This window comes from Macaca mulatta, chromosome 9 (genome assembly GCF_049350105.2).
Source record: "Macaca mulatta isolate MMU2019108-1 chromosome 9, T2T-MMU8v2.0, whole genome shotgun sequence".
NCBI lineage: Eukaryota > Metazoa > Chordata > Mammalia > Primates > Cercopithecidae > Macaca > Macaca mulatta.
In genome coordinates this window covers 55,015,322-55,037,333 of record NC_133414.1, presented here as the reverse complement: position 1 = coordinate 55,037,333, position 22,012 = coordinate 55,015,322, and the positions used below count along the sequence as shown (strand labels likewise).

General features: G+C 36.6%; 1 protein-coding gene across 1 annotated transcript in view; it reads right to left on the bottom strand.

Moving 5' to 3' along the window:
• LOC106996122 (ankyrin repeat domain-containing protein 30B) overlaps nucleotides 1-22,012 on the bottom strand; it is a 72,115-nt gene that overhangs the window by 26,206 nt on the left and 23,897 nt on the right. The window contains exons 9-12 of the mRNA XM_077946302.1: nucleotides 18,830-18,858; nucleotides 18,664-18,736; nucleotides 12,863-12,893; nucleotides 9,974-10,046 (exon numbers count right to left, since the gene is read on the bottom strand). Of these exons, the coding sequence (XP_077802428.1) occupies nucleotides 9,974-10,046; nucleotides 12,863-12,893; nucleotides 18,664-18,736; nucleotides 18,830-18,858 (206 nt within the window). The remainder of the gene's footprint in view (nucleotides 1-9,973; nucleotides 10,047-12,862; nucleotides 12,894-18,663; nucleotides 18,737-18,829; nucleotides 18,859-22,012) is intronic.

Below are 22,012 nucleotides of genomic sequence, written 5' to 3'. Positions count from 1 at the left end.
AGGCTGGGGAGGGGCGCTGCCATTGCTGAGGCTTAAGTAGGTAAACAAAGCCCCTGGGAAGCTCCAACTGGGTGGAGCTCACAGCAGTTCAAGGAGCCTGCCTGTCTCTGTAGACTCCACCTCTGGGGACAGGACACAGCTAAATAGCAACAACAACAAAAACAGCAGAAACCTCTGCAGATGCAAATGACTCTGTCTGACAGCTTTAAAGAGAGCAGTGGATTTCCCAACACAGAGGATGAGATCTGAGAATGGACAGACTGCCTGCTCAAGTGGGTCCCTGACCCCTGAGTAGCCTAACTGGGAGACATCCCCACTAGGGGCAGACCAACACCCCACACCTCACACGGTGGAGTACACCCCTGAGAGGAAGCTTCCATAGCAAGAATCAGACAGGTACACTCGCTGTTCAGCACTATTCTATCTTCTGCAGCCTCTGCTGCTGATACCCAGGCAAACAGGGTCTGGAGTGGACCTCAAGCAATCTCCAACAGACCTACAGCTGAGGGTCCTGACTGTTAGAAGGAAAACTAACAAACAGAAAGGACACCCACACCAAAACCGCATCAGTACGTCACCATCATCAAAGACCAGAGGCAGATAAAACCACAAAGATGGGGAAAAAGCAGGGCAGAAAACCTGGAAATTCAAAAAATAAGAGCGTATCTTCCCCTGCAAAGGAACGCAGCTCATCGCCAGCAATGGATCAAAGCTGGACAGAGAATGACTTTGATGAGATGAGAGAAGGCAGCTCCAGTCCATCAAACTTCTCAGAGCTAAAGGAGGAATTACGTACCCAGCACAAATAAACTAAAAATCTTGAAAAATGAGTGTAAGAATTGATAACTAGAATAATTAATGCAGAGAAGGCCATAAACGAACTGACAGAGATAAAAACCATGACACGAGAAATACGTGACAAATGCACAAGCTTTAGTAACCGACTCGATCAACTGGAAGAAAGAGTATCAGCAATTAAGGATCAAATGAATGAAATGAAGCGAGAAGGGAAATCTAAAGAAAAAAGAAGAAAAAGAAATGAACAAAGCCTGCAAGAAGTATGGGATTATGTAAAAAGACCAAATCTACGTCTGATTGGGGTGCCTGAAAGTGAGGGGGAAAATGGAACCAAGTTGGAAAACACTCTTCAGGATATCATCCAGGAGAACTTCCCCAACCTAGTAGGGCAGGCGAACATTCAAATTCAGGAAATACAGAAAACACCACAAAGATACTCCTCGAGAAGAGCAACTCCAAGACACATAATTGCTAGATTCATTAAAGTTGAAATGAAGGAAAAAATCTTAAGGGCATCCAGAGAGAAAGGTCGGGTTACCCACGAAGGGAAGCCCATCAGACTTACAGCAGATCTCTCGGCAGAAACTCTACAAGCCAGAAGAGAGTGGGGGCCAATATTCAACATTCTTAAGAAAAGAGTTTTAAACCCAGAATTGCATATCCAGCCAAACTAAGTTTCATAAGTGAAGGAGAAATAAAATCCTTTACAGATAAGCAAATGCTTAGAGATTTTGTCACCACCAGGCCTGCCTTACAAGAGACCCTGAAGGAAGCACTAAACATGGAAAGGAACAACCGGTACCAGCCATTGCAAAAACATGCCAAAATGTAAAGACCATTGAGGCTAGGAAGAAACTGCATCAACTAACGACCAAAATAACCAGTTAATATCATAATGGCAGGCTCAAGTTCACACATAACAATATTAACCTTAAATGTAAATGGACTAAATACTCCAATTAAAAGACACAGACTGGCAAACTGGATAAATACATCAGTTTGCTGTATTCAGGAGACCCATCTCACATGCAGAGACATACATAGGCTCAAAATAAAGGGATGGAGGAAGATCTACCAAGCAAATGGAGAACAAAAAAAAAGCAGGGGTTGCAATACTGGTCTCTGATAAAACAGACTTTAAACCATCAAAGATCAAAAGAGACAAAGAAGGCCATTACATAATGGTAAAGGGATCAATTCAACAGGAAGAGCTAAGCTAACTATCCTAAATATATATGCACCCAATACAGGAGCACCCAGATTCATAAAGCAAGTCCTTAGAGACTAACAAAGAGACTTAGACTCCCATACAATAATAATGGGAGACTTCAACACCCCACTGTCAACATTAGACAGATCAATGAGACAGAAAGTTAACAAGGATATCCAGGAATTGAACTCATCTCTGCAGCAAGCAGACCTAATAGACATCTGCAGAACTCTCCACCCCAAATCAACAGAATATACATTCTTCTCAGCACCACATCACACTTATTCCAAAATAGACCACATAATTGGAAGTAAAGCACTCCTCAGCAAATGTACAAGAACAGAAATTATAACAAACTGTCTCTCAGACCACAGTGCAATCAAACTAGAACACGGGACTAAGAAACTCAATCAAAGCCACTCAACTACATGGAAACTGAATAACCTGCTCCTGAAGACTACTGGGTACATAACGAAATGAAGGCAGAAATAAAGATGTTCTTTGAAACCAATGAGAATAAAGATACAACATACCAGAATCTCTGGGACACATTTAAAGCAGTGTGTAGAGGGAATTTTATAGCACTAAATGCCCACAAGAGAAAGCTGGAAAGATCTAAAATTGACACTGTAACATCACAATTAAAAGAACTAGAGAAGCAAGAGAAAACACATTCAAAAGCTAGCAGAAGGCAAGAAATAACTAAGATTAGAGCAGAACTCAAGGAGATAGAGACACAAAAAACCCTCCAAAATATCAATGAATCCAGGAGTTGGTTTTTTTAAAAGATCAACAAAATTGATAGACCGCTAGCAAGACTAATAAAGAAGAAAAGAGAGAAGAATCAAATAGATGCAATAAAATATGATAAAGGGGATACCACCACTGATCCCACAGAAATACAAACTACCATCAGAGAATACTATAAACACCTCTATGCAAATAAACTAGAAAATCTAGAAGAAATGGATAATTTCCTGGACACTTACACTCTCCCAAGACTAAACCAGGAAGAAGCTGAATCCCTGAATAGACCAATAGCAGGCTCTGAAATTGAGGCAATAATTAATAGCCTACCAACCAAAAAAAGTCCAGGACCAGATGGATTCACAGCTGAATTCTACCAGAGGTACAAGGAGGAGCTGGTACCATTCCTTCTGAAACTATTCCAATCAATAGAAAAAGAGGGAATCCTCCCTAACTCATTTTATGAGGCCAACATCATCCTGATACCAAAGCCTGGCAGAGACACAACAAAAAAAGAGAATTTTAGACCAATATCCCTGATGAACTTGACGCAAAAATCCTCAATAAAATACTGGCAAACCGGATCCAGCAGCACATCAAAAAGCTTATCCACCATGATCAAGTGGGCTTCATCCCTGCGATGCGAGGCTGGTTCAACATACGCAAATCAATAAACGTAAACCAGCATATAAACAGAACCAGAGACAAAAACCACATGATTATCTCAATAGATGCAGAAAAGGCCTTTGACAAAATTCAACAGCCCTTCATGCTAAAAACGCTCAATAAATTCGGTATTGATGGAATGTATCTCAAAATAATAAGAGCTATTTATGACAAACCCACAGCCAATATACTGAATGGGCAAAAACTGGAAAAATTCCCTTTGAAAACTGGTACAAGACAGGGAGGCCCTCTCTCACCATTCCTATTCAACATAGTGTTAGAAGTTCTGGCTAGGGCAATCAGGCAAGAGTAAGAAATCAAGAGTATTCAGTTAGGAAAAGAAGAAGTCAAATTGTCCCTGTTTGAAGATGACATGATTGTATATTTAGAAAACCCCATTGTCTCAGCCCATTGTCTCAGCTCCTTAAGCTGATAAGCAACTTCAGCAAAGTCTCAGGATACAAAATTAATGTGCAAAAATCACAAGCATTCTTATACACCAGTAACAGACAAACAGAGAGCCAAATCATGAATGAACTTCCTTTCACAATTGCTTCAAAGAGAATAAAATACCTAGGAATCCAACTTACAAGGGATGTAAAGGACCTCTTCAAGGAGAACTACAAACCACTGCTCAGTGAAATAAAAGAGGACACAAACAAATGGAAGAACATACCATGCTCATGGATAGGAAGAATCAATATCGTGAAAATGGCCATACTGCCCAAGGTAATTTATAGATTCAATGCCATCCCCATCAAGTTACCAATGAGTTTCTTCACAGAACTGGAAAAAACTGCTTTAAAGTTCATATGGAACCAAAAAAGAGCCCACATTGCCAAGACAATCCTAAGTCAAAAGAACAAAGCTGGAGGCATCACGCTACCTGACTTCAAACTCTACTACAAGGCTACAGTAACCAAAACAGCATGGTACTGGTACCAAAACAGAGACATAGACCAATGGAACAGAACAGAGTCCTCAGAAATAATACTACACATCTACAGCCATCTGATCTTTGATAAACCTGAGAAAAACAAGAAATGGTGAAAGGATTCCCTATTTAATAAATGGTGTTGGGAAAATTGGCTAGCCATAAGTAGAAAGCTGAAACTGGATCTTTTCCTTACTCCTTATATGAAAATTAATTCAAGATGGATTAGAGACTTAAATGTTAGACCTAATACCATAAAAACCCTAGAAGAAAACCTAGGTAATACCATTCAGGACATAGGCATGGGCAAAGACTTCATGTCTAAAACACCAAAAGCAACGGCAACAAAAGCCAAAATTGACAAATGGGATCTCATTAAACTAAAGAGCTTCTGCACAGCAAAAGAAACTACCATCAGAGTGAACAGGCAACCTACAGAATGGGAGAAAATTTTCGCAATCTACTCACCTGACAAAGGGCTAATATCCAGAACCTACAAAGAACTCAAACAAATTTACAAGAAAAAAACAAACAACCCCATCGAAAAGTGGGCAAAGGATATGAACAGACAGTTCTCAAAAGAAGACATTCATACAGCCAACAGACACATGAAAAAATGCTCATCATCACTGGCCATCAGAGAAATGCAAATCAAAACCACAATGAGATACCATCTCATGCCAGTTAGAATGGCAATCATTAAAAAGTCAGGAAACAACAGGTGCTGGAGAGGATGTGGAGAAATAGGAACACTTTTACACTGTTGGTGGGATTGTAAACTAGTTCAACCATTATGGAAAACAGTATGGCGATTCCTCAAGGATCTAGAACTAGAAGTATCATATGACCCAGCCATCCCATTACTGGGTATATACCCAAAGGATTATAAATTAGGCTGCTATAAAGACACATGCACACGTATGTTTATTGTGGCACTATTCACAACAGCAAAGACTTGGAATCAACCCAAACGTCCATCAGTGACAGAATGGATTAAGAAAATGTGGCACATATACATCATGGAATACTATGCAGCCATAAAACAGGATGAGTTTGTGTCCTTTGTAGGGACATGGATGCAGCTGGAAACCATCATTCTCAGCAGACTCTCGCAAGAACAGAAAACCAAACACCGCATGTTCTCACTCATAGGTGGGAACTGAACAATGAGATCAGTTGGACTCAGGAAGGGGAACATCATACACCGGGGACTATCATGGGGAGGGGGTAGGGGAAGGCATTGCATTGGGAGTTATACCTGATGTAAATGACGAGTTGATAGGTGCTGACGAGTTGATGGGTGCAGCACACCAACATGGCACAAGTATACATATGTAACAAACCTGCACGTTATGCACATGTACCCTAGAACTTAAAGTATAATAATAATAAAAAAATAATAAAAAAATAAAATAAAATAAAAGTAAAAAGTATTCTTCCAATGATAAGTTTGTTTACTCTGTTATCAATCTTCCCTTGCATATTCTATAATATGCATATTCCCTTGCATATTCTATAATAATAGGTACTTTAAATTCACCAATGTTGATTACATTTATTTGATTTGTGCATATAGTACCATTACGTACAGATATTATGAGCAAAATTCTCAGAATATTACTAGATATTACTAATTTCTACATTTATTTCTTTCAGAGTACTGAAGCCTAAAAGATATTTTTTCTTTTAAGAGACACAGAAGAATCTTGTTCATATGATCAGAAAATTTAATTTTAATAACAAGTTTAAATAAAATGCTTATTTATTTATACTCTATTATCAAAAATATTTAAATCAGTTGCCAAGGTTATATCAAAGAGTGAGATAAATTAGTTAAATAAGTTAAGGATATGTCAAATTTTAAGTTAGAAATCTGAAATCAGAAACCAAAGAATCAAAATTAATAATTCACAATAAAGCTGACAAGGCCTAAATCAGATTTTACTTTGCATTCTATATTAATATAAGTATGGCTACATTAAATATAAAACATAAAGTTACTAAAAGAAGTGAGAATTACATTTTCATGCCTTGTTTATAAATTTTTTGTTGATACACTATAAATGTACATGTTTTAGGGTACATATTATCACTTAATACATTCACATAATCAAATCAGAATAATTGAGATATTAATCGCCTTAAGTATGTATCTTTCCTTTATGTTAGAAACATTGAAATTATTCTCTACTAGGTATTTTAAAGAGTACAACAAATTGCTCTTACCTATACTTGTCCTTATGTTTTCTTTCAGTTTTTTATTAAAATCAGCTATAAGTCACTCAAAAACACCTGAGCTATATTTTATTAGCTGGCTATGTTTTCTTAATTTTTATTTTAAATAATTTATATCATATCTTTTATTATAGAGAGTTCCTGCTCTCATTGAAACCAATATTTTTGCTGTGTATTTATAAAAATCTGTCTCATCTTGACTCTCTCATGTAGTCTCTATGATTATCTTACCCTTCTTCAATGACTTATTTCCTATCATCCCCTTCATCTAATTTATTATTATATAAATATGGTGGTATCCATTAGATAATTTTTTTAACCAAAATAACCTAGGACAAAAATTTACCCTTACATAGTTTATAGTAATACAGAAATAATTAAAATTTTAAAATTACATGTTATATTTTGAAATATCTCTTCACAATTTACAGTTGTATTAGTTACCTCTTGCATGGAAAAATGTGAGACTTTAGTTTTTAATAGTACCTTGTTTAACTGGGTTTGCTTTAAAATGGTATAGGTTGTTTCTATTCTGTGTGGCAAAAAGCTAAGTATAAATAACTGTATAAATTCTGCTTCTTCCAAGAAACAGAGAAAAACAGAATAAGTCATGGGGGGGCAATGATTGATTAATGAAAATCATACGTAGCAACTAAATAGAAACCTGTAAATAAATATACTGACAATTGAGACAGAGATGCCCTCAAAAGCAGATACTGAAAAAACGTGTTCTGTGAGAAAAAAGTCTGGCGTAAATCATTTTTAAAAAGGTGACGGAGGAGGGAGAAACAAACAAGAGACATGATCAGTCAATCAAGTATGAGCTTCAGTCGTGAAAGAAAAGGAGAAACAACTACCCTAAGACATATGACAAAATACATAAAATACAGACTTTTGTTAATAATATATTCCCATAATGCTGATCAGTATTTACACTATAATTAGTTATTTTGTTAATATCTGTGTAATCAAGATTTTAATTTATTATTATATAATAAGACACTCAATTAGTTAAACATGGTCTTCAATCAATACCTAAAAGCAAGAACAGTCTTATCACAGAGAGAAAAAATTTAAAAAGGAATGTTTCATAAACTTTTCACCTGAAGAAATTATTGGTAATAAGGATTTCAGAGTAATGTATTCCTTGAAAACATATGTTTAATAGAACATGAGTTTTGGCTGGGCTTTGTGGCTCACACCTGTAATCCCAGCACTTTAGGAGGCCGAGGAGGGCAGATCATGAGGTCAAGAGATCGAGACCATCCTGGCCAACATGGTGAAACCCTGCCTCTACTAAAAATACAAAATTAGCTGGGCGTGGTGGCATGCACCTGTAGTCCCAGCTTATGTAGGAGGTTGAGGCAGGAGAATTGGTTGAACCAAGAAGGCAGAGGCTACAGTCAACCAAGATCATGCCACTGCACTCCAGCCTGGGTGACAGAGTGAGACTCCGTCTCAAAAACAAAAAAACAACATGATTTGAGACTAAAATATATTACAATATTTTTAATCTAAACTCTACTTGGAGGATACTAGAAAATATAGTGTAACCTTTTTAAAAAATTTTTTTTTATTATTATACTTTAAGTTCTAGGGTACACGTGCATAACGTGCAGGTTTGTTACATATGTATACTTGTGCCATGTTGATGTGCTGCACCCATCAACTCGTCAGCACCCATCAACTCGTCATTTCCTAGTTACTACATATCTCTGATTTACTGTCTTCTTATTTAAGACATATTTCCTTAAGATAATGCATGTGAATTTATGCATTCTAAATATTAAAATATAAATTTAAGCCACATTTAGAAATTCATTAGATTTAATTATAAGATACATTATGCATATTATCTCACTCGTAACATTCTATTACATAAAAAAATCAATTGTCTGCTTATTATTCACATTGCAAACCTCTTAAAATGCTTTTTATAGGCAAGACTGTATTCTGGGTACACAAGGATGCACGCAAGTATGTTTTCTAACTTGCGGTATCTCATAGTGATGGAAGAGCTTCAAAAAGATTATTTAAATAACTAAAGAACTTCAAAAAGATTATTTAAATAACGAAATACAAAATCTTCTGAAATTTAAAATTTTCAAATGTGATCAAAGATCTTTGAACAATATGTTTAAAAACTGCAATTTAAAAATTCTGAAATTAAAATCTTACCATATGCCTATTAAGAGTCTCTGCTTCCAGAACTGGTTGTTTACTTAGAGTTTAAAGTATACTTTTAAATAAATAACTTAGAAAACACACTGGCATCCCTTAGTAATACAGATTCTGAGAAAGAGAATTTACATTTCTAAATTTCTACTAATATTTATTTATTTATTTATTTTTTGAGACAGAGTCTCGCTCTGTCACCCAGGCTGGAGTGCAGTGGCGCAATCTTGGCTCACTGCAAGCTCCACCTCCCAGGTTCATGGCATTCTCCTGCCTCAGCCTCCCGAGTAGCTGGGACTACAGGCGCCCGCCACCACGCCCGGCTAATTTTGTTTTGTTTTTTTTAGTAGAGACGGGGTTTCACAGTGTTAGCCAGGATGGCCTCGATCTCCTGACCTCGTGATCCACCCGCCTTGGCCTCCCTAAGGGCTGGGATTACAGGCGTAAGCCACCACGCCTGGCCTCTACTATTATTTTTTAAATTAGAGTAAAGGTCTTGCTATGTTGCCCACACTGGTCTCAAACTCTTGGGCTCAAGCAATCCTCCTGCATCAGCCTCCTTGGTAGCTGGAACTACAGGCATGCACCACCATGCCCAAATAAATTTTCACAACTTCTAATATTATTTTGGTGTATTTAAAGAACCAAGAAGAGAAACTGAGACAAAGCTCTCTCCTAAAAACTACGTGATATCAAAATAGTAAGTGCAAAAATCCTATATGTTATGTGGCACAGTTCTGGAACTGAACAGTATCAGAGAAACTCCTTGATTACTATAATAAGTAACTTGATCCATTAAAGATAAATTTAAGCATGAGCTTTTTTTAAGTTACAATAGGATAATTTTAACACTCACAGTAAGTACACTTATCCAAATAAAAATTTACCAGATTTTATATATTCTCTACTGTGGAAAAGTTTTTTCTAATATAGTGCTCCTGTCACTATATATTCTCCAGCCCTTTCTTTTTATGGCCCTCACACCCTCAAAGTATTTACCAAACATTTGTTATTTACTAAAGTAAAAAAAAAAAAAAAAAAACTGTTTAAATCAACTACTCATATTTCTATAAAATGTTTTTATCTGACCAACTTTATATTGCCAACATGAAATAATGATACTTACAGCACTGCAAAACATGAAAAGTAAATACTATACAGAACTAGATTCCAACTGAGAAAATCAACTTCACAAAAGACCATTTTACCTTGGTAGCAAGACTAAAGTCTTCCTCAAGTTTTGTAGGCTGTGAATTTTCAGTAGTCGGTTTGCCAAAAGGACTTTAGAGAAAAAAGATACAACATAAAGGAGCAAATTCATATATTTAAAAAGGAAATCTGCTAGTTCATATCTTGGTGCTCACTCCAAAAAAATGAGAAGAAAAAACCAAAATCTGGGGAAAGATCAGTCCTCGGTATATTAAATCATGTTTCTTGGTATAATTAAAATATGCCCTCTGTTTTTAAAAAATATTTTAGTTCACTATTTTTGACTCTACCTCCCGAACCTATAACATCCAAAGAACACTCACTCTTAGTTCCATAAAAAATAGTGACAGCCAATATAATTGGCATACCCTGAGAATAACTCGTCCTCACAAACTGTCCTCAGTGATGAACTGAAAATGTATTTAATGGCTGACATAACTTTTGATAACTAAATTGGAACAAACTTGATAACCTAAAATGAGGAAGAAAGATACAGTTACCTTGTCCTTTATCCACTCTCTACCTCTGATTTAAAGACTAATCTGTGTCACAGGAAAATGACATTGTTTCTCAGCATAAAAACCACTTAAGAAGACCCTGTTGCTTTCCTTCACCCTAAAACACTACAGAGGGTGCCCTGAAATATTTGAAATGTTGAAAAGCTGAACCTACAAATGTCAAATCACAAATGTATATTTCTTATTGGGAATATTTTTCTCAACAAAAATTGAAACTTTAAAAATAATAAAATCTAACTACTTATTTTATACTTGTCCTTCCCTGTTCAGGGCTACATCAACTAGCAAAACCTTAAAAATTTTTGTACTTATTCCCAAGGAGAGAGACTGCTAGAAAAACTGAGTCCTGATAATTGGATTTCTCTAAGTACCGTATATACACAGAGAGAAAGATCTGGAAGTGGGAGCAACTATATATAGTGAAAGTGTCTCACTTCCACATCTTTCTTCTGCAGGGTTTCATGGCAGTCTCCAACCTTTAAATATTCTATTTAAAGATTACTATCTGTGCTTTGATGAGCTGAATATCTGTGTATACATGAAAAGATAAATTCAATGACCAGCCAAGAAGTTCTGTATTTACCTATTCCTGGAAAACAACTAAATGGAGTCTCAGTCAGTCATTCACCTCCACCATAAGCATGTTACCAGAAACCCAACTGAAGCTCCATGACTTATTTGATAGCCAATATTACCCCTGCTTTACATGTACATGGTTACAACATCAGAGGCTTGGAAAAAGAGGCAAAGGGAAGGGGACACCTGCCTTGGGCCTCAGATCTATGTAATTCAGCAACCTTCAATCTCCTAGCACTCAAGGGGCTCTAAGCCTCTCCCGTGAGATTTGGGGTGAAAGAACAGAATAGTACATTTCTATCTGATTTTAGAGACTTTTCCCAGTGGCTCATTTTTTTTTAAAATCTTTCCATAGAAACCTTGAAGCTTGTCCATTCTTCCAATTAAACAAGCAAAAAAGCAGTGACCTATTCAGGACTTCTTTTGTACCATATTTAATATGCCTTTCTAGATAACTCCCAATGTCTAATGTGTTTGTTCTAATTTATCTTCATCAAACTTGTCATAAGATCCAACATTCTGATCTCTTTGGTAAAACCCTTACTCCTACCAATCCTGGGATTATTTCTCTTCAGACTTGGCCTTTCCCTGCTAATTCCCTTGTTACCTACTTCCACTGGGTTCTCCAGCTAATTCCATTCTTATCCTTTTCAATTTGTTTAATTAGACCCATTTCCTCTTCCTTTCTATTATTCAAACACTCACTTACATGGTGATATAAAAACAAGAGTAATGGGCTTTGAAATGAGTTTAAATATTACTTGTTACCTCCTATATTTAAATAGGTCACTTTGAGTTTCAGACTCTCCATCTGAACAACAATTTTTCCAGGATATTAAATACAGGTTGAAATATGAAAGTATTTTGATTAGTCTCCAAGAGTCCTTAAAATCCTAAAATTCCATGTACTTTTAATTTTACCTATAGAAAAATGGGGCTGGTAGAAAGCAATAAAATAATAGAAGAAAAGAACACCAAGGAAAGCAGAGAAGAAAGTAATCAGGAAAAGATCATAGAAAAGTCATGGAAGAAGAAAAAAAGACTCTAGCAAAAAAAAGAAGAGTGCATGCAACTAGGCAGGGTACTGCTTTGAAGAAAAACTAAGCTGGGAAGTCAGTAAACCGAGAAATCTATAAGAAATAGCTTCTAAATATGATTAACATATCTCTATGTAGATACTCTCCAATAAGAGTAAAATAATTCATCTATAGGATTTACCTGGTCTTGCTTATGAAACAAAAACCTATGTCTTGTCACCACAGCTAAGTCAGATCTGCTCTAAAAACTTTGATGATAAATCAAGGTACTGGTTACCACTCTAACTGTTAAACATGTTAGAACAAAGTCTTGGATTAACCAGTGTTCTAAGGGAAATCTTTAAAATGAGTTAACGTATAACAAAATGTGACTTTGTGAATTGATCCCATCTGGACCTATACCTTGATCCTAGTGATACGTAGGTCTCCATCAATCTATGCCGAGAGGGAAGAGAAGGGATTTGGTAGCAAGGTAGGCTGATGGCAAACTTAAAGGTCAGCTACTTTTTAGCTATGAAATCATAGGCTAATTAATCAACCTCTCTGAACCACATTTGCCTCATTAATACAAAGTAGGTGACAGTAGCACAGATGTTTTCCAAAGCTGTGTGATGACTATGTGAGATGATAAATATTAAGCACATAATACGTTGTCTAGCCCAGAGTAGAATACTCGACAGATAGTGGTCTCTTTTCTCTGTATTTTCTGACTTAACATTATATATGTTTTTTTTTTAAAAAAACAGCAAAGTCTTACCTGAATGTAGACTCTACAGAACTCACATCCACTATTAAAGAAAAAAGTAAATACATTAAATCAACAAAGATAAATAAAAGATACAGAATATTAAAAACATAAGAGGGCATGATGGCACATGTCTATAATCCCAGCTACTTTGAAGGTGAGGCAGGAGGATCATCTGAGGAGCTCAGGAGTCTGAAAGCAGCCTGGGAGACATTCCGAGACTTCAACTTAGTTTAAAAGAATCATGCACACTTTCATGCATAATTCAGGTCTTGGTTTAAAAAGCATAATACTCCAACGCTTTTTTACAAAGACTCAGATGATTTGTTATAAAGCATTTATTTGGGACCATACATCGCGACTATAGTGAAATTATTATTAAGTATACTATTGTTATGAAATTAATGCATTAAGAATGTTTATTTCCCCTCTTTTATAGATCTCAAATGCAAGGAAAAACAGAATTTATCACAATTTGATATCTGCAAGTGAACTACAGTGTACAAAGAGTCATAATCCAAACAGAACCCTTTAAGACTGACAGAAATCTGTATTATTAGCAGAATTAGTATAAGCAGACAGTATCAACCTTAGAAAGTATAATTTCTCGACAAATGAACTTGGAGCAGTTAGAACAGAGTATACAGTAGTCTCTCTTTATCTGCTCTATGTGTAGAAAGACATACAACGTGATTTCCCTCTGTTCTCACACCACCATCATTAAAACAGAAGACATCTGTGACCAAATGTTGGAGGATTTTCTCCACCAATAAATAAGCAATCAATTATGTAGCAGAAACCAGCTGGTTGTCCCCTATTTAATTCCAACACTGTCTACCTAGAAATAGTCTCAGATCCCACAGTCTGAGGGTTCAGTCTCACAAGACTGCCCTCCCACACCAGTTGCAAATCTGGATCTCTGAAACATCTAACCATCTGGTTTCATGTTGGGGTCCTCACAACTTCGTCTTTGGGTTGGATTAACATGCTAGAGTGCCCCAAATCCTAAAGGAAACATACTTACCAGTTTATTATAAAGGGTATTATAAAGGAGACACATGAAGAGATGCATACGGCAAGTTATAGGGGAAGGAGCATGGAGCTTCCATGCCCTCCCAGGGCACATCTGCCTCCAAACACTTCCATACATTCAGCTTTCTGGAAGGTCTCTGATCCCAGTCCTTCTGGGTTCTTAAACAGCTTTACTACATAGGCATGAATGAAAAAATCTGTGGCCATTGGTAATCGATATAACCTTCAACTCCTCTCACCTCTAGGAGGTTGAGGGGTGGAGATGAAAGTCCCAGCACCCTAATCATGCCTTGTTCTTTTTTGTGACCAGCTCCTATCCTGAAGCTACCTAGGGACTGCCAGCCATCACTCAATTATTAGCATACAAAGACATCACTTTGGAGATTCTAAACATTTTGTGAATTGTATGCCACAAAACAGTGTTGAAGACCAAACATATATTTCAAAATATAATATCCATGGTTTTGATTTCTGTAATTTCAGTTACTCATGGTCAACCATAGTCCAAAAATATTAAATGGGGAATTCCAGAAATATATAAATCATAAGTTCTAAATAAGGTGTCATTCTAAGGAGTATGATGAAATATTAAGACATGCTGTTCCATCTCACCCAGGTCATGAATCATCCCTTTGTATAAGCTAAGTGACCATTAGTCATCAAAATGGTCTGTCATCAAAATCCCAACCATCAACATTATCATGGCTCAATGATCCAGGGTCACGTGAAGCAGATGATCCTCCTTCTGATGTGTAGTCAGATAGCCAGAAACAATTAGTAGCCTAACACCACATGACAGCACCTACCTCATTCACCTGACTTCATCTCATCACACAGGCATTATATCATCTCACAATCATCACACGAACAAGAAGGGTGAGTACAATACAAGACACTTTGAGAGACCACATTCACCTAACTTTGAATATAATATGTTGTTATTGTTTTATTATGACTTATTGTTAATCTCTCACTGTGCCTAATTTATGAATTAAACTTTATTGTAAATATGCACATACTTAAAAAAACATGGATGTATAGGGTTCCATACTATCCACAGTTTCAGACATCCAGTGGGTGTCTTAGAAAATACTCCCCATGGATAAGGGTGAATTACTGTACATGTGTATGTCTGTGTGTGTGTGTGTGTGTGTGTGTGTGAGAGAGAGATAGAGAGATAGAGAGAATACAGATCTCCACTCTCCACAACAAGCACGTAAAAAAGACAGCACTTTTCCTCATACAAGACCCTTAGGTTTTGACAATCCTGGAAAAATGCTGGCACGCATACTCCCCAGTCTAGACAATTTTCCAGACCCTGGGTATGTTGACTGCTTCAGTTGCAAAGCGTTAGGTAGGATCTTGGGAGATTTCTTCTTGGACACCAGAAATATTAACCACATCAACAGTGTACCTAACAACTCTAAAATAATTCTTTTGAACAGATTATCACTGCAGAACTTGTAAGTTAACTCCAATTGACTTTTCAGTAATCTCACTGCTTGAAATTCTCACATTTAAAAGAAATTTGCCACATCATTTTCTCTCACTCCTCTCCTACTTTTCATTAGCCACTGTTCAGTCTCCTTTACGAAGTCCTTTGACTCTGTGAAATGTTGATATTTCCAGGGTTTTGTCAATGGCTTTCCTCTTATTCTACATCTTCTGCATCATGGATATACTCATTGAGATCTATGGCTTTGTCAAAAAATTATAATAAAATTATTCTAAGCCTGCATCTCCAACCAGAGTTCTATCTCCAGCTAGAAATACCTATAATAATCCAATTACCTATTGAAAATATCCCACATAAATGTTTCATTGAACTCAATATGTGAAGAAAATTGTTGGTCTGTCCCATGATTGTTTGCACTTTTCTGTTGACCTGACAATTTCTGACTCCTTCCCCATGAGCATTCCCCACGTGGAAACTTATGAATGACCTGAGATTTTTTCTCTCCCCTAGCTTTTTAAACTCAGTAATCACTAAATCATATTAACCGTACCTCTTTTCTGCATTTGTTTTTTATCTTTCCATTCCCACTGGAAATACAAACTTATTTATTTTATATTTATATTTCCTAGTTAAGACATGGCCCCTTAACTGATGGCTTTCACAGGGAAAAAGAAACCCTACCTGTAGGGGATCGGACAAAGTGGTTAGAAAAATTATAAAGATAGTTATAGGAAATAGACACGAACCTTCTTGGAAGGCCGGTGGGGTTGCATAGCTTCAGTAAATGATTTGGCTGAAAGTAGCCTAATCCTCTTTACTTTGAGTTGATAGCAATATAGCAAACATCTAGGGAATGTGGCAGAGTTTATCCAAATAGCTTGTTTACTCACGTGGTCCTAAGACCAAACTTTGATCATCCGAGGGTGCGTGATTGCTCTGTACTGGGGGTCAGCAATGTTAATTACACTCTAGTGGTGTTTACTTGAGATCTTTGTCATTTACTCTGTACTAAATAATGCGAACTCTGCCACCTCATCGAGGCCAACAATGCAGACTCACGCAGCAGAGCCCCTGAGCCGCACTGACAGGCAAAATATCTATTTCAGTGTAGGTCTCTCATCCCTTGGTAGGTCAGGTTCCACGGGATGGAACTCGCAGGTGGTGCCCCGCAAGATGAATGCTGCAAAAGGATCACGACGGACCACTCAAAAATGAAGGTGAAAAGGACTGCGCAGTAAGTGAGTCAGTAAGTCATTGGTGCCCACTCGGGATTTCCAAGTTCCGGGAGAATTGTTCAGGCTAGGGTTTCATCATGGGACAACAATTATCAGCAGAAACAGTATATAAAAGTATTGAAAAAGCTGCTTAAAGTTAGTGGAGCCTCGGTATCGCAGGCTCAATTAAGGGACCTAATGCAAACTGTTGTATTCCATAACCCATGGTTATGGGATTTCAAATTCAGCTCACCAAATGGTTTTTAGACAAAGTTTTATTGGAGTACAATCATGCCTATTTCCTCACACACTATCTATGACTGCTTTCATGCTACAATGGCAGAGTTGGAAAGCTGTGATAGAGACCACATCACCTAACATATTTCCTGTTTGGCCCTTTACAGGAGAAGTTTGCAAATCTCTGGTTTGTACCATGACCAGTATGCCCTAATACTTTAATCTAATCTTGGGACGCTGCTGCTCAAACAATTCCAATGAATCCCTGCAGAAAACATTGCTGGCTTCCTACACATAACCATTATTTATTCTTTCTTGCTACAGAAACACAAGTTAATTTATATATATATTATCCCATTACTCCCATCTCATCTACAAAATGAGAAATGATTCTAAGCTAATCACACTAATCACATTTGCTTTTCTAGTGACTGGTACAAATGAGTATTTGTACTTGGGATGTTGATTCAGGAGAAATACTTGAGTCTGGGAGGCAGAGGTGGTAGTGAGCTGAGATCACGCCATTGCACTCCAGCAGGAGCGAAAGAGTGAAACTCTGTCTCCAAAAAGATAAATATTTAAAATGTATTCCTGTATGTTAAATATTTTCACTTTAATTTTTAACATTAATTGAAGCAGTAAATACTCCCACTTCAATAAAACTCTCTGATACAAGCTGTCATTTAATGTTGACTTTTAGTGGCTATGAAAGACAGCCTAATTAAATGCTTTTAGAGTTAAAATGACAAACTATGAGGCCTTAAATCAAAGTGGAGCTAATTGTATTAAGTACAACTAAAACACATGATAAGTAAACAAAAAAGGAATTTCCAATATAATATGTACAGTACAGTAAGATAAGAAAACAAATTCTACCTATAGTCTATGACTGCACACATATGTTGAGAATTTTTGTTTTTTTGTTTGCTTTTTGAGATGGAGTCTCACTCTGTCACTTAGGCTAAAGTGGCACAACCTCAGCTCACTGTAACTTCTGCCTCCTAGGTTCAAGAGATTCTCCTGCCTCAGCCTCCAGAGTAGCTCAGATTACAGGCACCCACCACCACAACTGGCTATTTTTTGTTATTGTTAGTAGAGATGGGGATTCACTATGTTGACCAGGCTGGTCTGGGACTCCTGACCTTAAGTTACTTGCCTGCCTTGGTCTCCCAAAATGCTAGGATTACAGGCATGTGCCACTGTGCACAGCCTGTTGTAAAATGTTTTAAACATGCATGGAAATGACAACAAAAACTAATTCAGGCTGTTTTGTACCTCTAGGCAATTAATTACAGTAGCATAAAAAGACACCAAGGCCAAATGCTTTGGAGTCACTCTTCTAAAACACTGTGTAGCAAAGAGTCATCAAGGAATGATTGCTTGACTTACTTTTTAATATTATAAGTCACACTCACACACACATTCAGTCAGCTAATTAAAAAGGAAAAAAACTGATTTTCTTTAGATTCTCAGAGTAACAACACTCACAACTGTCATGTCAGCAAGTGAGATTTTCCTCTAGGTAAATATCAGAATTCCAATCAGTATTTGAACCCCTGCAAATATTTGACAGTCTCAAATTTCACCTGCCTTAAAACCAAGCACATACAGAAATTGCAAGTTGGAAACTTTATACTATCAGGACATTAAAGTTGAACCACATGAAGTAAAGCGGATTTTTTTTTTTTAAATCTCTAAATCTTATGCTTGTAAATGGCATTTTTTCAAACATAAATACTAACATTGGCATTATTTGTATCAAATTTTCCCATCAAATTTTGAAAAGAAAACAACATTGGGAATATAAGGCTCTCAGCATTTCAAATATTTTAATATTCTTCTTTCCAGAGTAAAATTAAAATTACAAAATTTACCTGCTTTGAATGTTTGTATATGCTTCATTTCTAAGGCTTTATTTGGAATAGAAACTTTCATTCCACAAGTAGGCTAAATGGGTTTGGAAACAAAATAATTAATACATAATGTATACTTCATAAAATATGTAGTTAATACTCAAGATAAAAATATAAAAGGTATTACCTTCAGAAGACCATCTTTATGAGGAGACTCTAAAAGAAAAGGGACGTATATAATTGATTATATGCAAGCCTGTCAAAGCCTACCAAACATTCATACAGTGTGAATATGAAGATGAATCCTCATGCTTGGATTGAAAAGAGATTACACTAGGTTTCAGGGTCTTTTGGGTGATTGTATTTGTTAACATGCCTACTTGTCAGAAATATACCTAAGAAAATTTCAAAAATAGATTTCACCAAACATGCTGTTAAGATTTCAACAGTGAAAATATATTTAAAGTGACAATAACTAAAGCACAAAAATCCTAATAGAAGTAAGAGTAAGCTGCTGTATAAGGAAAGAAGTTGTATTCAATAAGATGACCAAGTCATGCCCCCACCACCCCCCAACAAAAATAAATACCCAAGATAATGGTAGAATGCAATATTTTATTGTTAAGGAAACACATCAGAATCACTTATGTCAATATACTACATGTAGCTATTATGTTCTTCAATTTGTCCTGTAATTTAGGAATTGCAAAGCTGTGATGAGAGTTCAAAGGTACAATTTACTTATCATTACAGAGAATGTTCTAAATTTATCAGCATATCTACGTATAGAATAAAAGTTAATAAACATATTCATTTTTGTACCTCTGTGAAATACAAGTATTTTTACATTGATGGGGTTCTCTAGCTTAGTTCTCTTAAAATTTCCTGATCCACTTATACAAAAAGGTTCAAGCACACCCATCAACAAACCAATATAGGCCAGGTGCAGTGGCTCATGCCTGTAACTCCAGCACTTTGGAAGGCTGAGGAGGGCGGATCTCTTGAGGCCAGGAGTTCCAAACCAGCCTGGATAAAATAGCGAAACGCAGTCTCCACTAAAAATACAAAAATAGCCAGGTATGGTGGCACATGCCTGTATTCCCAGCTACATGGGAGTCTGAGGTACGAGAATCACTTGAACCCAGGAGGCGGAGGTTGCACTGAGCCAAGATCATGACACTGCACGCCAGCCTGGATGACAGAGCAAGATACTGTCTCAATAAAAGAAAAAAAAAGAAATCTAATATGAAAGTATCAAAAACTAGAAGTAAATTTCCAGAGGCTTTTTACATATCATTAACCTGTGTATTTCAATGTTAGAATAATGGTTATTGAAAATAACAGTTTTAGTGTTCAAGGAATGTATATTACAATTGTTTTGTTTCTAAAACTAATTCTATCTGTTCTACCATGTGAGTTGTTAAACTACTGTTATGAAAAAATTCTTATAGAAAAAAGCTTCAAGAAAAAGTAGACATCTCTTTGATTTAGAAATATATCTCATTTCATCAAATAATATGAATAAAACATTTTAATCTCTCATTTTTCCCTGCTTTTTTTTTTCAGTATGACACACTTTAGTACATTTAGAAATACCAACTACATATGTGGTTTTCTTTGAGAGATAATTGATCAATAATTAAGACACTCAGGGATATAAACTCTCTAAAACACACAAAATTTATGTCTACCCATTTGAACGCTAAATATGCATGACCATATTGCATGTATGTGTTTTAGAAAAAAAGTGCTTAAAATTGTATTCAATACACTTTAAATAAAAACCTGCTTTAATTACAATGAGAAGGTCCTTCTCCATTCATTAATATCTTTAAAATTTACTTCTGAAGCAGTGAAGAAAACTTAGAAATTCATATATAAGAAATGATACCATTAATTCATCTGCTTGTTTTAGGTAAAAATTTGATAAATGTACATCCTCACTAAGTGCAAAGAAAGCAGAGTGTCATGAGACAGGAAATGAATATGTAACCAAAATATTTTCCCTTATAAAGACAATAGCTGGCTTTAAACTTTCTAACACAAGATAAAAAAGCAAAACACGAAGAGATGAAACATTAAGGGCTATCTCATCATCAAGAAACCATTTATCACTTGGCACTTAAGAATCCTATGTATGGTTGAAAACTGGTTTTAAATCGTGATCTGATTATCCCTGAAGTTCAAAATCCATGCAGAGGAACCAGGTAGGGAAATACTACCTTAGTTATTTTTTTGTTACTTTTATTTTTATAAAGGAGTACATTGGAGTTTTTTAGAGTCAGGACAGGTCACATGGCGTATCTCTAAAGATTAGTGAGCCACATTTGTAATGGCTATTGAAATGTATGGCTGTACATACTTGTATTTTGAGTACTTCACTTTTAATTTCTAATATAGCGTGAAGTAGGACATACACTTTAACCAAGGCTTGTTAACACCTGTAATTATATTTACATTGCTTTTTAGTCACCATGAAGAGAGTCTAATTAAGTGGTGCAAAGTAAAAATGCACACTATGAATTTTTTTTCTTTTTTTTTAGATGGAGTCTTGCCCTGTGGCCCAGGCTGGAGTGCAGTGTTGCAGTCTGGGCTCACTGCAAGCCATGCCTCCTGGGTTCACGCCATTCTTCTGCCTCAGCCTCCCGAATAGTTGGGACTACAGGTGCCCACCACCACGTCTGGCTAATTTTTTGTATTTTTACTAGAGACGGGGTTTCACCATGTTAGCCAGGATGGTCTGGATCTCCTGACCTCGTGATCCGCCCACCTCAGCCTCCCAATGTGCTGGGATTACAGGGTCAGCCAACGCGCACAGCCTGAAATCTTAAAATAAATGAAAAATGAGCTAATCGCTGAACAAAAAAATAAAAAGTTGCTATAGAATGACAAGAACATTGTACAACCATTTATATATGATTTTTGCAAAAAGTGTTAATAACAATATGTATATGCTCAGTGATGAGGAGAGAAGTGATCTTGAATCAGAGGAGCAAATCATGACACTGAGAAAATAAATGCAAAGGCTGAACGTTGAATGCTACACAAGGTGTCTTTAATGCAATACATTATAATAATTTATATCGCCGGGCGCGGTGGCTCAAGCCTGTAATCCCAGCACTTTGGGAGGGCGAGGTGGGAGGATCATGAGGTCAGGAGATCGAGACCATCCTGGCTAACCCGGTGAAACCCCGTCTCTACTGAAAAATACAAAAAACTAGCTGCGCGAGGTGGCGGGCGCCTGTAGTCCCAGCTACTCGGGAGGCTGAGGCAGGAGAATGGTGTAAACCCGGGAGGCAGAGCTTGCAGTAAGCCTAGATCCGGCCACTGCACTCCAGCCTGGGCGACAGAGCAAGACTCCGTCTCAAAA